The 17,153-nt window shown below is 42.6% G+C and overlaps 1 protein-coding gene across 2 annotated transcripts in view; it reads left to right on the top strand.

Moving 5' to 3' along the window:
* Positions 1-1,259: 1,259 nt before the first annotated feature.
* Positions 1,260-17,153, top strand: part of PRPH (peripherin) — a 42,503-nt gene continuing 26,609 nt past the window's right edge. For both annotated transcript variants that reach the window (XM_075850206.1, XM_075850205.1), the window contains exons 1-3: positions 1,260-1,911; positions 12,991-13,051; positions 15,739-15,834. In XM_075850206.1, coding sequence (XP_075706321.1) covers positions 1,400-1,911; positions 12,991-13,051; positions 15,739-15,834 — 669 coding nt within the window. In that variant the 5' untranslated portion in view covers positions 1,260-1,399. The remainder of the gene's footprint in view (positions 1,912-12,990; positions 13,052-15,738; positions 15,835-17,153) is intronic.

The raw sequence follows: 17,153 nt of genomic DNA, 5'->3' as shown, positions 1-17,153 counted from the left end.
GCATTTTTTGCCACTGTTTCCGACACGGTTTCCGTGTCAAAAACAGCGCCAAAATACTCATTGTGAACCAGCCCTAAAGGTACTTTTAGACCAACAGTAAAATTGTATATTATTGCTTAAATATTGGTAATTGCAATCGGTAGAAAGGTCACTTGTCTGGCGTCTTTTGTGCTTTTACCCCTCAAGAGTACAGAATATGTAAGTGTTGTCTTGCTGTCTACATGTTCGGAAAAGTGTGAAAAGGGTTTGTGTTTACGCCCTATGTTCCACCTACTTTACCACCTACAAACTATATTCCAGTCTGTAGTTCCCATTTTCTCGTAGTTTGTCCGGCACCTGAGGTTTATGTACCCCAGCGCTGCACATGTAATTCTGGTTTCCTGGAACCGATAGAACTAGTGTGTTGCTTTTATTGAATTTTCATTGCCATCCCACTGTATTCAACGCATGATTCGTTACTTTATTTTCACTAGATTCGCACATATTTTACGTCTCCTGTGACCAATACCACTGCACTTGGTGGGACGTTCACAGATTCTCAGACACACATTTCTGAACAATAACACGCCTACTAGTTTGTTGTGGAAAAATAAGCGATAACTTTTTACCCTTGCAAATTTATTGCCAGCAAACAATAATATTTTTGTCAGCAAAAAAGATGCGATCACCGATATACGAATGAAAGACCGATGATCGCCTGATCGCTGACCGTCTTTACACCAGCTCTGATTGTGCATTTTTGCTCCATCAAATTTTTCAGATGAAAATCTACTCATCCTCCTGATACTGTCCCCTGCTGCAGGAAGGTAGACACATGAAACTGATGTCATCTGCTCCTGCTAACAGGGACATAAAAATGATTATCAATCAAAATTTGCAAACTGAATCTAAAGTAGATTTTGACCCCATAATTTTGTCCCCATATTAATGAAAAAGGTTCTTGCCATTTTTATTACTGCAGAAAATTTTGGTCTGCTTACAATTAATATTTAAAGATGTGAAGTGCTGCTATTCTAAAATAACTTACTACATTTATTGCAGGGCATTATATCAAGGTACAGAAATCTGCTACATCATCGGCCACTTTACTGTAAAATTTCTTGATCAATGTCCCAAACTTCCATCTCAGCAGCATTGGCAAGGACAATGTGCAGAGAGGCCAGCAGCTGAGAGTGTGGGTGTGGTGGGATGGAGATGCAGGCCCCCTCCACCCTGAGGACAGGATAATAGATCCGTGTGGTCCCAAAGGGAGGGGCACAATGATGCTCCATGCTGTCTTATAAAGCAGCCCACTTGAGACACAGACTTTCTCCACAGCTTCTCAGAAGACACAGTGCACAAAATCTCTGTAGCTTACAATCAAAAGGCAACTAGAAGCAGCAATATCTCCCTCATCATCATGAGTCACTCTGGACTAAGGACCTCTTCCACTTCTTACCGACGTACTTTTGGGGCACCTATTCTATCCCCAGTGTCCTACTCGTCATCTAGATTTTCAACCTCCAGGCACTTGGGGAGCCCCTCCCCAGGCCCCTCCAGTCGTTCCTCATCAGGCTTCAGGGTGAGGTCCAGCACCCCAGTTCGTATCTCGGACAGGGTGGACTTCTCAGTGGCTGAGGCTATCAACCAGGAATTCCTAACCACACGCAGTAATGAAAAGGCAGAACTGCAAGAACTGAATGATCGTTTCGCTAGTTTCATAGAGAAAGTACGCTACTTGGAGCAGCAGAATGCTGTGCTGGTATCTGAGATCAATCAAGCTAGGTCTAAGGAGCCCACAAGGGCTGCCAACGTGTGCCAACAAGAGTTGAGAGAGTTGAGAAGACAACTAGACGCTCTCGGCAAGGACAAGGATCGTATCCAGGTAGAAAGGGACAACTTTGCAGAGGATCTCAGTTTTCTCAAACAGAGGTGAGAGCCTAGGGACAACGGTGGGTAGAGTCTGAAAAAGATCTACCAAGATAATGCATAATATAAAAATTGGTATTCTTCATTAGTGATAACATGCTGTAGCTGGAGACATCTTTTTTGTCACTCTGACACTCTAAACTAGAATGTTGGCAAACCCATCAGATGGAGAACAACATGTATATACCGGCAATATGAGAGCAAACAGCTGGTGCCTGTATTTAAACATAAGACATTGGATGCAAATTCTAGTTAGGAATTGATTTAGCTATGCATTGTGTTTTCCTTCATAAAGATGAATTATTATGTTAGAAGACCAAAACCGTAATAAGAATAACAAATGCTAAAAGGTTTTAGCACAACAGTTGGTAGTGTACGTTAGGCTCATACACAACACACATAGATGGCATGGCCACCTATGTTTGGCTTCCAGTGTAGAGATGAATAAAATGTTTAAGGAAATACTGATATTTTTTGAATATTTTTGAAACCAGCAACAATTTCAGAAAGGGGTCAGATAATTACAAGAATAAAATTGTTTCTTTGATATATTTTTTTTAATATAAGTGACATTACTGTTATAAGTGATCTCAAGTTACATACATACATTTTTTAACATTTGGCATTGAAACAACACTTCTTAAAAAAAAATCCAGTTGGATTACGGACATTGGCAACTGCTTTGTTCTAATAACCTTGTTAATAAAGAAGAGCATATGTTGCACACATGACACGTCATACAACAGACTGGAATGAGCGCCTCCAACAGGTGCACATCGCCAGAACAGATTGGGTGTGGTACAGATGGAAATTTAGCATAGGAACTTTCTATCGCCCCCACCCTCCTCTGTGTAAGTGGTGTTCTATATAATAAATAGAGAATAACAAAAATATTTCTAATTATTTACGTATTGCTCATCAAAGCTGTTTTTGCCGTTACTTTAGATGTTTTGATATGTCATTTTTTGAGCCTTCTATTTTCATAGCGAGTTCCTCCTAAAGTTCTCTCAATCTAGACCTGCGTTTAATTCATTTTTATGGAACAGTATTTCTACCTAAAATGGTGGAAATACAAAAGATATGTTAAAAAAGCATTTGAGCTTTTGTTCTCTTAATTTTCCCACGGTCTATATCACTCACAAGGTTACTGAAGAAAAGGACATGTTTAGTATGCACTTTAGTTAAAGCTGAGCTAATGATAAAGCATGATTGTAATTCTGCCCCTGTTGATGTCAGTGAGATTGGTATTTTTCTTGGTAGATGACTGAAGTAATAAAACTAATTTATAGCCTTAAAGGGACACTAAATTTCATCCTACTTTTTCTTTATTTATTGAGCAGTCGAGCTTTTGGTGCCTGGGATTAGGAGAGTCCAACTATAATGTTACTCATTGGGATTAGTGGCAAGAAGTCCAGAAAAAAATGTCTGCCCACATTATCACTGCTAGTTTATCTCGCATAACTCCAAGTTAGGGAACATCCATTTAATGTTCCTTTAGACCTCCTTTACACTCAATTTTTTTCCAGCGTTTTTTAAACGCATGTAAAAAGCCATACGTTTTTATTGCCATTTGTTCCTATAGAGAGAAGCCTATGGAGAAAAAAAACATACCTAGAACACACTGTGATTTAAACAAAATGCTACTGTCCCAAAAAACTCTACACAAACATCATAAACCAAAAATCTGTATATGTGGCTTCCTTATATATTACTATAGACTTTAAAGTAACATCTGGCTGCAGCGTTTTTGGGGGGACAAAAACATGCAAAAAAAATACCGGAACACACCGCCTAACACGAGAGTAAATGCTGTGTGTGAATCCAGCATTAAATTAGTTTTCCCAGCTGAGACTTTGTCATTAAAGATGTAATAATAGTGAGCAGTGGTGGATTAATTGGACCATAGGCCCTGGGATGTTACCCAAACTTGGGCCCCCCTCCTCCACCGCCGCCCTGCCGCGCCATAACTATTGCTAACACTACCTTTCTGTGCGAGCATTAACATATGGGTGTTATGATTACCCTTGTCAAAGGGCTGTGTCCCTACATACTGACAGTATCACACTGTGCAGGTACGCATCTTCCTGACAAGGGGAATTGTCTATCAGTCCTGGACTGAACAAAGACTTTTTGTGAAATACAAGGATTTCCTATAATAAATATGTCAGGAGAGGTGATAGATTCTCTATAAGTCTAGTTACTCACAGGTGACGACTTTTCAGATTCTAGTCGTTTTTTTCCCTCTTCTCCATCCGGTCCAGACTTTATGACGACTTCTCCCGGCCATGACCAATTTCTGCAGAATTTGCCACTCAGATGTCTGTGGTATCACACTTTTCCAACATTTCCACACCTATAAACGAAGATAAAATTATCATGGTGCCACACACTGTGCCCCTAAATATAACAGCACCATACACTACACCCCTAAATATAATAGCACTCTACACTGCGCCCCTGAATAAAATAGTACCAAACACTGTGCCCCTGAATATAATTAAAAAACTGTAAAGTAAAGCACCACACAGAGTGCCCCCTGTGGATAGCGCCACACACAACCCCTGTAGATATCACATAACCCCCTATAGCTAGCACCACACACATCCCCCCGTAGAGAGTGTCACACAGCCCCCCTGTAGAGAGCGCCACACCCCCCTGTAGAGAGCACCACACACATACCCCTGTGGATAGCACCACACAGCCTTCCCCCTCTTGTAAATAGTGCCACACAGCCCCCCTTGTATATAGGGCCACACAGTACTTCCCATTGTATATAGGGCCACACAACCCTCCCCCCTGTATGTTGCCAGACAGCGCCCCCTATATTTTGCCACGCAGCGCTCCCCGTTTTTTGCCACTCAGCACTCCCCCCCGCGCATTTTGCCACACAGCGCTCCCACCCTATATGTTGCCACACAGCGCTCCCCCCCTGTATATTGCCACACAGCGCTCCCCCTGTATACTGCCACACAGCGCTCCCCCTGTATATTGCCACACAGCGCTCCCCCCCTGCATAATGCCACCCAGCGCTTCGCCCCTGCATATTGCCACACAGCGTTCCCCCCCTGTTTATTGCCACACACCGCTCCCGCCCTGCCATAATGCCACACACCGCTTCCCTCCTGTATATTGCCACACAGTGCTCCCCCCTGTATAATGCCACACAGCGCTCCCCCCCTGCATAATGCCACCCAGCGCTCCCCCCTGTATATTGCCACACAGCGCTCCCCCCCTGTATATTGCCACACACCGCTCCCGCCCTGCCATAATGCCACACACCGCTCCCCCTCTGTATATTGCCACACAGCGCTCCCCCCTGTATATTGCAAGACAGTGCTCCCCCTCTGTACACCGCTTCCAAATTATTATGCAAATGTTATTTTTCGCTGATTTTCCTAAATAGTCGATGCAAATGACAGTCAGTATAATCTTCATGCCATCAACCGTTGGAGTATAATGCAAATTTTATTGAACAAATCTCCTAATGATAACAGCTTTTTTTTTAGAAGTAAAAAAAATGCACTGTTTCACATTATTATGCACAACAGAGATCAAAACATTTTAAAGGTTGTAAAGAGAACTAAAATGGTAATTTGTAGAATTTGCAGCATCAGGAGGTCATATTTACAGAAATCAAAAGCTCTTTCAATCCCAAAAAACTTAACAGGCCAAGTTACATGTTAAGATAGGACCCCTTCTTTGATATCACCTTCACAATTCTTGCATCCATTGAATTTGTGAGTATTTGGACAGTTTCTGCTTGAATATCTTTGCAGGATGTCAGAATAGCCTCCCAGGGCTTCTGTTTTGATGTGAACTGCCTCCCACCCTCATAGATATTTTGCTTGAGGATGCTCCAAAGGTTCTCAATAGGGTTGAGGTCAGGGGAACATGGGGGCCAAACCATGAGTTTCTCTCCTTTTATAGCAGCCAATGACACAGAGGTATTCTTTGCAGCATGAGATAGTGCATTGTCATGCATGACGATAATTTTGCTACGGAAGGCACGGTTCTTCTTTTTGTACCACGGAAGAAAGTGGTCAGTCATAAACTCTACGTACTTTGCAGAGGTCATTTTAACACCGTCAGGGACCCTAAAGGGGCCTACCAGCTCTCTCCCCATGATTCCAGCCAAAACATGACTCCGCCACCTCCTTGCTGACGTTGCAGCCTTGTTGGGACATGGTGGCCATTCACCAACCATCCACTACTCCATCCATCTGGACCATCCAGAGTTGCACGGCACTCATCAGTAAACAACACGGTTTGAAAATTAGTCTTCATGTATTTCTGAGCCCACTGCGCCTTTTTCTGTTTGTGAGCATTGTTTAGGGGTGGCCGAATAATAGCTTTATGCACACTTGCAAACCTCTGGAGGATCCTACACCTTGAGGTTCGCGGGACTCCAGAGGCACCAGCGGCTTCAAATACCTGTTTGCTGCTTTACAATGGCATTTTAGCAGCTGCTCTCCTAATCCTATTAATTTGTCTGGCAGAAACCTTCCTCATTATGCCTTTATCTGAACGAACCCGTTTGTGCTCTGAATCAGCCACAAATCTTTTCACAGTACGATGATCACGCCTAAGTTTTCTTGAAATATCCAATGTTTTCATACCTTGTCCAAGGTATTGCACTATTTCACGCTTTTCGGCAGCAGAGAGATCCTTTTTCTTTCCCATATTGCTTGAAACCTGTGGCCTGCTTAATAATGTGGAACGTCCTTCTTAAGTAGTTTTCCTTTGATTGGGCACACCTGGCAAACTAATTATCACAGGTGTCTGAGATTGATTACGATGATCCAAAGAGCCCTAAGGGTATGTGCACACACACTAATTACGTCCGTAATTGACGGACGTATTTCGGCCGCAAGTCCCGGACCGAACACAGTGCAGGGAGCCGGGCTCCTAGCATCATAGTTATGTATGATGCTAGGAGTCTCTGCCTGGCTGCCGGACAACTGTCACGTACTGAAAACATGATTACAGTACGAGACAGTTGTCCGGCAGCGAGGCAGGGACTCCTAGCATCGTACATAAGTATGATGCTAGGAGCCCGGCTCCCTGCACTGTGTTCGGTCCGGGACTTGTGGCCGAAATACGTCCGTCAATTACGGACGTAATTAGTGTGTGTGCACATACCCTAAGACACAATACCATCCATGAGTTTCATTGAAAAACTAATAATTAAATGTTTATGACACTTAAATCCAATGTGCATAATAATTTGGAACACGGTGTATATTGCCAGACAGCGCTCCCCCCCGTATTTTGCCACACAGCACTCCCCCCTTGTATATTGTGACAGAGCTCTCTCCCTGTATAATGCCACACAGCGCTCCCTCCCTGTATAATGCCACACATCGCTCCCCCCCTGTAAAATGCGACACAGCGCTCCCCCCTGTATATTGCCACACAGCTCTCCCACCCCTGTATATTGCCACACAGCGCTCCCCCTGTATGTTGCCACACAGCTTTTCCCCCTGCATATTGTCACACAGCACTCCCCCTGTATATTACCACACAGCGCTCCCCCCTGTATATTGCCACACAGCGTTCCCCCCTTGTATGTTACCACAGAGTGCTCCCACCCCTGTATATTGCCACACAGCGCTCCCCCCTGTATGTTGCCACACAGCGCTCCCCCTGTATATTGCCACACAGAGCTCCCCCCCTATATGTTACCACACAGCGCTCTCCCCTGTATGTTGCCACACAGCGCTCCCTCATGTATGTTGCCACACAGCGCTCTCCCCTGTATGTTGCCACACAGCGCTCCCTCCGGTATGTTGCCACACAGCGCTCCCCCCTATATGTTACCACACAGCGCTCTCCCATGTATGTTGCCACACAGCGCTCTCCCCCTGTATATTGCCACACAGCGCTCCCCCCTGTATATTGCCACACAGCGCTTCCCCCCCCTATATATTGCCAGACAGCGGTGCTCTCCCCCTGTGTATTGCCACACATCACTCCCCCCCCATGTATATTGCCACACAGTGCACCCCTCCCTAAAATAAGAAAACGATATTGTACTTACCTTGCCTTTTTTCCCACGGCGCTTTGGTCAGACGCATGCGCATCCTCCAGGCCGGACGCATGCGCAGACTGTCGTGATGCAGTACGTCATCACGCCAGCCTGCACAGGGAGTCTGTCGAGCACCTTATTGGCTGCAGGCAATGTCAGGGCGGGCTGATTTTTCCGCCATCCTTTTTTTGCGGTCCGCGAAATACGTAATACACATGAATGCAATACGGATGCAAATGATGGAGAAACGGAACGGATGCGGAATGAACACAGAATTCGTACAGACATCAAAACGCACACTCGGATCCTTTTTTTACGGCCGTATAAACTTTGAAGGATGTGTTCATGAGGCCTAAGGTGAATATTTATGATTGCTCTGAGCTATTGTACTGTGCTGTACGTGCTACATGCTGACCAGACCTGCAAAAGAAGAAAAATGCATGTTTAGTACACGCGCCGGGAGGCTTAATCAGCACAAAAACAGTGCTATCCGGTTGTTTCAATCTGAAAAGCGTAGGATTAGGTGGAACTCTTATGGCAAGGGTTCAGTGAACATCTATAATATAATGAGAGATAGCGTTCTCTGGGTGTAAATACGTACCATGACAAACAACACAAGTTTGACCCTGGGTAGTCAGCGGGTGCAATATATAGTCAGAAAAGGAATGCCTGCAGGCAAACAAAACCCTATTTCCTGACTACCCAATAAATGATAAGGATAAAGTAGAAGTTTACAACTTTTATTAAGCTACGTGTAGCAAGACAAACTATACACATAAATTTTAAAAATTTCACTGCCACAGACCGAAGTCAGTATAACAGCTGGAGAACCCAGCCGAGTATCAGAGAGTTACGGTGTATGCCGAGTGTCGGCAAACAGTCAGTGCAAAGACACCAATGCCTCTATTAGTATGATAGATACGGCTGAGGCAGGGATTAAAAATTCAATACAGCCCCCCCGACATGTTTCGCTAACTAGTAGCGTCCTCAGGGGTACATGGGGCTACATTAGCCCCATGTACCCCTGAGGACGCTACTAGTTAGCGAAACATGTCGGGGGGGCTGTATTGAATTTTTAATCCCTGCCTCAGCCGTATCTATCATACTAATAGAGGCATTGGTGTCTTTGCACTGACTGTTTGCCGACACTCGGCATACACCGTAACTCTCTGATACTCGGCTGGGTTCTCCAGCTGTTATACTGACTTCGGTCTGTGGCAGTGAAATTTTTAAAATTTATGTGTATAGTTTGTCTTGCTACACGTAGCTTAATAAAAGTTGTAAACTTCTACTTTATCCTTATCATTTATTGGGTAGTCAGGAAATAGGGTTTTGTTTGCCTGCAGGCATTCCTTTTCTGACTAAATACGTACCATCACCCGGTGACGCTTCTCTCTGTTCTGATCACTTGCTTTTGCCTGTTTCTGGAGAATTGGCCTTTTTGAGCCATGTTTTATTTAATCAATTAATAAAGGGTTTTTTAATCCTTCTTTCAGGCGGTGAATGAATATACATTACCTCCAGCCAGGACGTGATGTCTATTCAGAATCCTGACACTTCGCTAACGTTTCTGTGAGATTTACAGCAAGGCAAGCGTAATCTCATTTTAAATGACAGTTTACAGTGTAATCTTGCGAGATTATGTTTGCCTTGCTGTAAATCTCACAGAAACGTTAGCGATGTGTCAGGATTCTGAATAGACATCACGTCCTGGCTGGAGGTAATGTATATTCATAGTCAGGACACTGCAGTAATGTTAGTGTTTGTGTATGTGGCTGCACATAGCGATATAGCTATATCGCTATGTGCTGTGTAAATGAATGGAGAGAAGTATATGACGCTGATTGGTCAGCGTCATACACTCCTCTGTACAAAGCCCACTTGGTCAAAAAGTAAAACACGCCCAGTTGTCCATTAAGAAACTCATTAGCATAAAGCTAAAATAGATCATAACTCCGACAAAAATGATTGTTTTTCTAAATAAAAAACACTGCTGTAATCTACAATACAGCGCCGATCACATTATGTACAAAATGGGGCACTTATAATGTGGTGACAGAGCCTCTTTAAGTGATGTCACCTATTATCCTCAATGATATACAGAATGCTGTTACCGAGCCTGCTGTTGACATCCTTAGATATCACAACTTGGCTAGAATCTATTCCTATTTAAAGAGGCTCTTTCACTTATAAACTGGTGACAAACAATTATTTTTGAGCAAGTTATGAACAATTTTAGATTTATGCTAATTAGTTCTTAATGACCAAATGGGCGTTTTTTTTACCTTTCACCAAGTGGGCGTTGTGAAGAGAAGAGAAGTGTATGACGCTGACCAATCAGCGTCATACACTTCTCTTCATTCCAGCCCAGCTTGTTTCACTGCACAGCGTGATCTCGCGAGATCACGCTGTGATGGGACTTCCTCCCACAGCCCCTTCACTGGAGCCATGGAAGAGTCAACAGACATTGCCTCCAGCCATGCCAGGACGTTTATCCGAATCTGCAGCGACTGGAGGCGATGTCTGTTAAGTCTTCCGTGGCTCCGATGAAGAACCTGTGTGAGGAAATCCCGTCACAACGTGATCTCGGGAGATCACGCTGTGCAGTGAAACAAGCTGGCCATGAATGAAGAGAAGTGAAGTGTATGACGCGGATTGGTCAGCATCATACACTTCTCTTACAATGCCCACTTGGTAAAAAGTAAAACAAAATGCCCAGTTGGTCATTAAGAACAAATTAGCGTAAATCTAAAATTGCTCATAACTAACTCAAAAATGATTGTTTTTTAAAAAAAATTACCACTGTTGTCTACATTACAGCGCCTATCAAATTAGGTAGGAGATAAGGCACTTATAAACTGGTGACAGAGCCTCTTTAAAGGCCCATTTACACTGGCCATTTATCGGGCAAATGAGCGTTCACAGAATGCTCGTTCTCGATTCTTGCCCTGTGCAAACTCGGCAGCAATCAGAAGATAAACGAGCAAACGCTCGTTCATCAGCTGATCGTATCGTTTTAAAGACTGGAACTATTATCGCGTGTGTGAACAGGGAGATGCGCTGTCGACATGATAATATTGTAAGGGGATGAGCGATCGGAGTAACGAGTGTTTGTGCCAGTACTAGCTCCTTGTGATAGGAACAGACGAGCGCCGATCAACGAGTTGTTTTTTTGATTCTTCGCTCTCTTACACGGCCCTCATCGGGGAGTATAATACCAGCTTAAAGATACTCTGTCACCACATTATAAGTGCCCTATCTCTTACATAAGGAGATGGGCGCTATAATGTAGGTGACAGTAATGCTTTTTGTTTAGAAAAACGATCTATTTTTACGTTAGGAGCGATTTTTAGCTTTATGCTAATTAGTTTCTTAATGCCCAAGTGGGCGTATTTTTACTTTAGACCAAGAGGGCGTTGTACAGAGGAGTGTATGACGCTGACCAATCAGAGTCATGCACTTCTCTTCATCATTTAGTCAGCGCATAGTGACACTGCGTTGTTCGCTATGTGCTGTCTTATACTGACACATTAACGTTACTGAAGTGTTTAGACCGTGAGTAGACATTCCTTCCAGCCAGGACGGGATGTCTATTCACAATCCCTGCACTTCGTTAACGTTAGCTTGGTACTTACAGCAGAGCAAAGCGTAATCTCGCTGTAACTTGTCATTTACAGCGAGATCTCGCGAGATTACGCATGCTCTGCTGTAAGTACCAAACAAACGATAACGAAGTGCCGGGATTGTGAATAGACATCCCGTCCTGGCTGGATGGAATGTCTATTTGCTGTCTAAACACTTCAGTAACGTTACTGTGTCAGTATAAGACAGTATGACGCTGATTGGTCACTGATTGATCAGCGTCAAACACTCCTCTGTACAACGCCCACTTGGTCTAAAGTAAAAACACGCCCATTTGGGCATTAAGAAACTAATTAGCATAAAGCTAAAATCGCTCCTAACGTGGTAAAAATAGACCGTTTTTCTAAATAAAAAGCACTGCTGTCACCTACATTACAGCGACGATCTCATTATGTAGGAGATAGGGCACCTATAATTTGGTGACAGAGCCTCTTTAAGACTCTAGGAGGATGAACTGCGATAAACACAAAATACCTCTAACAAGGATGACAGCAACAGAATTTGGAAGTGACTGGCACAGTGCCAGCTAACTGTCAGCGTAGACACTTCTTTTTACCAAGCAAAATACTAAATCGAATACTAAGAGCTGTAATTACGCTCATTAATCCAATGAGCATTCCCTTAATGAATAAAATGGTGCACTGTTTGCTCTATTGTGTTCAGTCAACCGACTGAAAAGTAAATCCTGCACAAATATAAATCCTATTGTATTTTCTACTAGATAGCTACTGTTATGAAACTTTAATAAATTAGGGACCACTAATCATGCAACTCGCAAATAGTATAAAGTTGTGGAGAGCAGATTTGTTGGTTGATATGTGCCGCATAAAGTGAATATTTTTTGGATTACTTGATACATTTGTATTTAAAAAAGAAACACACACACTGGGGTATGTATGAATGGTATCAGTGAAGTGCATATATACATACATATATATATATATATATATATATATATATATATATATATACACATATATTTATATATATACATATATTTTTATATATATATATATATATATATATATATATATATATATATATATATATCCTTATATATTGTAAATCACAAGTTTGACCAGTGACATAAGGCAACTAAATAAACCACCAGTGCTCAGTTATGGCTACCTTCTGTCTTTTTGTGAGCAGACTGACCAGTATTGATCATTCTCAGGGTGTGGCATAGGGTTTCTCCTTGAAGATCTGGCAGATGTCCAGCCAGACTGTCTGTGCTAGGCAGAAAGTCAAATAGAAGAACCGCAATATACATTAGCATATGAGAGTAAAGGCAAAAATATATATATTTTTTAGATGTATGCATAAAACAATGTAATTAAAGAATACTTAATTGATATATTACGGAGAGATGCAGCATGCAGCCAGCATTTCTAACTATTCATCTATTTCTCCTGCAGGCTAGATGAAGAAGTTCACAAGAGAGAAGATGCTGAGAACAATTTAGTTCTGTTCAGGAAGGTAAGTGATATTCAATTTTTGGAACGTTCACCATAGATGCAAAAATCCCCCACGAATCCTCGAATATATTATTGATACACACAACAGACAAGCAGCAGTCTGCCATTGTATTTCATTTGTTTATCATGCGTTAATTGGATGTTTATACTCTGTTGGTGTCAGGCGCAATAAAAGTTCCCATATTTTTCTATTTAATTACCCTAGACATAACAATTGTCATAGACAACAGTAAGTAAGCAATTGAATTCATTACTTTTTATGTAATGAAACCATACATAATGACTGTAAGGCTCTGATCATACCTCATTTGTGTTGCACATTCAGCGTATACACGGGGAGAAGCACCTAACATATACACATGCATAACGTATAGACATTGCATCTTGTTGCTCATTGACTCACTGTATACTCACTGTATACCATTTGCTATACTTTAAGATTCCTTTTTATTAAAAAGTATAATCGACTACACCATCCTATGCAGTGAGATAAAAAGGTATGTCGAGGTATACCACCCAAACGTGTGCCAAAAGGACAGTTTTGGCATATGTCAGGCCCATTATAGCCCTTGGACACGTGTATATGTCTGTAGATTTGCCGGCCTATACGTCGAACAAGCACCGCGTGATCTGAACATAGTGTGAATATAGCCCTGCCTGGACAATACTGGTCGTTTGTTCATCTCAATGCATGCAAGTAGTCAGAAGATAGTCAGTAAAGTCCGTTTAGACTATCTGCCATAAAACTAACAGAACATGAGAATTTGCCAGAATGGTTCTGAATGGCTATATGTACAGATGCTACCCTCTCTGGTTCCTTCTGTATTCTGCAGTCTTTTTTAGCTTGAGATACATGCATATATCTCCTAGTGTGAGATCAATGGTTCTGGATACCCTAAAAAACATCGAAATCCTCCCCTATGGTGGCAGCACAGCATACTGCTATCATTATACATCAAAATTGGAGGCGTATAACACGCTTAGGCAATAGTAGACAGGGCTAAGAATTTTGCTGGTTTACTTAGTGGCCGTAGGGAAGGGAATCATTATCTGATGAGACTGAAATGACAGTTTTAATAGAGGTTTTTTGTATGAGGAAAAGGAAACAGAATATTTGTGTACATAATAGTTGTATGGTGGCAGTGATGCTTTTCTTGATAAATGCTGTGGCTGAAATCAGCGTCAACTCAAAATAGTTGTGTCATTATTTCTTCATCATGTCACTGTGCTCATTGCTCTAATTGACTTTAGAAGGTTAAATTCTCCTGCAGTCCCATAATATAGTTCTATTGGGTCTTTTCCCATAATGAAAATGATCAAACAACATTACAACTTGTATTAAAGGGAACCTGTCCCATTAAACATTCTGTCCTACCTCCAGGCAGCATGTTATAGAGCAGGAAGAGCTGAGCAGATGAATATATAGTTTTGTCTGTAAAGTTTCAGGGTAACTTATTTAGTCATTAAATCCCTACTTAAAGAGGCTCTGTCACCAGATTTTGCAACCCCTATCTGCTATTGCAGCAGATAGGCGCTGCAATGTAGATTACAGTAACGTTTTTATTTTTAAAAAACGAGCATTTTTGGCCAAGTTATGACCATTTTTGTATTTATGCAAATGAGGCTTGCAAAAGTACAACTGGGCGTGTTTAAAAGTAAAAGTACAACTGGGCGTGTATTATGTGCGTACATCGTGGCGTTTTTACTACTTTTACTAGCTGGGCGTTCTGACGAGAAGTATCATCCACTTCTCTTCAGAACGCCCAGCTTCTGGCAGTGCAGACACAGCCGTGTTCTCGAGAGATCACGCTGTGTCGTCACTCACAGGTCCTGCATCGTGTCAGACGAGCGAGGACACATCGGCACCAGAGGCTACATTTGATTTTGCAGCAGCATCGGCATTTGCAGGTAAGTCGATGTAGCTACTTACCTGCAAACACTGATGCTGCTGCAGAATCAACTGTAGCCTCTGGTGCCGATGTGGCCGACACGATGCAGGACCTGTGAGTGATGTCACAGCGTGATCTCTCGAGAACACAGCTGTGTCTGCACTGCCAGAAGCTGGGCGTTCTGAAGAGAAGTGGATGATACTTCTCGTCAGAACACCCAGCTAGTAAAAGTAGTAAAAACGCCCCGATGTACGCACATAATACACGCCCAGTTGTACTTTTACTTTTAAACACGCCCAGTTGTACTTTTGCAAGCCTCATTTGCATAAATACAAAAATGGTCATAACTTGGCCAAAAATGCTTGTTTTTAAAAAATAAAAACGTTACTGTAATCTACATTGCAGCGCCTATCTGCTGCAATAGCAGATAGGGGTTGCAAAATCTGGTGACAGAGCCTCTTTAAAGTAGGCTAAAGAGTCCGGTGGGCGGTCTCAACTACTGATTGACAGCAATTTCCTGTAAGAGTGCGAATACAGAAATAGCTGCCAATTAAGAGTCTGCCCACTGGACTCTTAAGCCCAGAGTTAGGAGGAATTGAAATCAATAAATTACAAGTTATCCTGAATCTTTTCATACACAACTATATATCAATCTGCTCAGCTCCTCCTGCTCTATAACATGCTGCCTGCAGATCAGACTGGATGATTGATGTAACAGGTTTCCTTAAAGGAAAATATGTCACAAGAGTGTGAATGCATGTTTACATAGTTTATAACTAATTTGCCTGTTATCTGATAGGATGTAGATGATGCCACTCTCTCCCGCCTGGAGCTTGAAAGGAAGATTGAATCTCTTATGGATGAAATAGAATTTCTAAAGAAACTTCATGAAGAGGTAAGTCTGTAACACTCAGTCCCATTTACTTGAATGAGACTGGAACTGCAATCCCAGGCACAGCCGCTACAGAAGTGTACAACACTGTGCCTGGTAAACTATGAAGGGGCCGCGGCGTTCGTCGCCACTGCCCCTTCAGTCAGCTGATTGGTAAGGGTGCCGGGAGTCAGCCCCCCACCGATCAGATATTGATAACCTATCCTAAGGTCATCAGTATAAAAGTCCTGGAAAGATTGTTCCTGGGCAGTAAACTTATATTACACTGTGTAAAAAATGAATGGACATTCAAACTGGTTAGAAAAGCCTTACTGTAAATGCTGGTTTGTGTCTGTTTATGAGGAGCAAGTGACAGCAGGAAGAAATATCACAGAATATTAAGGCCCTTCTACACTGGCCAATTATTGGGCAAACAAGTGTTCATGTGAACGCTCATTCCCGATCATTCAACGATGAGTCGATCAACAAGCAAACACTCGTTCATCTGCTGATTATCGTTGTCGGCAGCACATCCCCCTGCAGTAACGAGCTGTCTCATTGATCGGCACTCGTTTACACGGCCCACGTCGGGCAGTGTAAGAGGACCCTTAGGGTATGTGCACACGATATCGACCATTACGGCTAAAATTACGGAGCTGTTTCCAGGAGAAAACAGCTCCGTAATTTCACACGTAATTGCTCGTCCTCGCATTTTGCGAGGCGTCATTAACGGCCGTAATTTGGAGCTGTTCTTCATTGAATTCAATGAAAAACGGCTCAAATTACGTCCAAAGAAGTGTCCTGCACTTCTTTGACGAGGCAGTCATTTTACGCATCGTCGTTTGACAGCTGTCAAACGACGACGCGTAAATGACAGGTCGTCGGCACAGTACGTCGGCAAACCCATTCAAATGAATGGGCAGATGTTTGCCGACGTATTGGAGCTGTATTTTCAGGTGTAAATCGAGGCATAATACGCCTCGTTTACGTCTGAAAATAGGTCGTGTGAACCCAGCCTAACTGTCATCTCTCCACTGAACAGCCCTCCATTGACCCCAGGTGTATGATACATAAAAAAAAAATTCATGTTATCACTCCTTCCTCCCCCTCCTTACCAGTGATAGAGGATATTGCTCTCTGATTGTAACATTTAGTTTTTTTCTACAATAAGTGGTGAGAAGATGAGCAGTTACTTATCTGATCAGCCTCTGCGAATAATCAGACCATTTGTCAACTCTGGCATGTGGATTGCAGGAAAGAGTAGCATTTATGAACTTTGCACATCTTGAATTTTTATTTTTAGAAAAAGTTTTGCACCTAAGGTTCTGCTTGGGTCAGACTTT

Source organism: Rhinoderma darwinii, chromosome 2 (assembly GCF_050947455.1).
Source record: "Rhinoderma darwinii isolate aRhiDar2 chromosome 2, aRhiDar2.hap1, whole genome shotgun sequence".
Lineage (NCBI taxonomy): Eukaryota > Metazoa > Chordata > Amphibia > Anura > Rhinodermatidae > Rhinoderma > Rhinoderma darwinii.
Note: the sequence above shows the minus strand (reverse complement) of the source record. Positions and strands in the feature narration are given on the sequence as shown.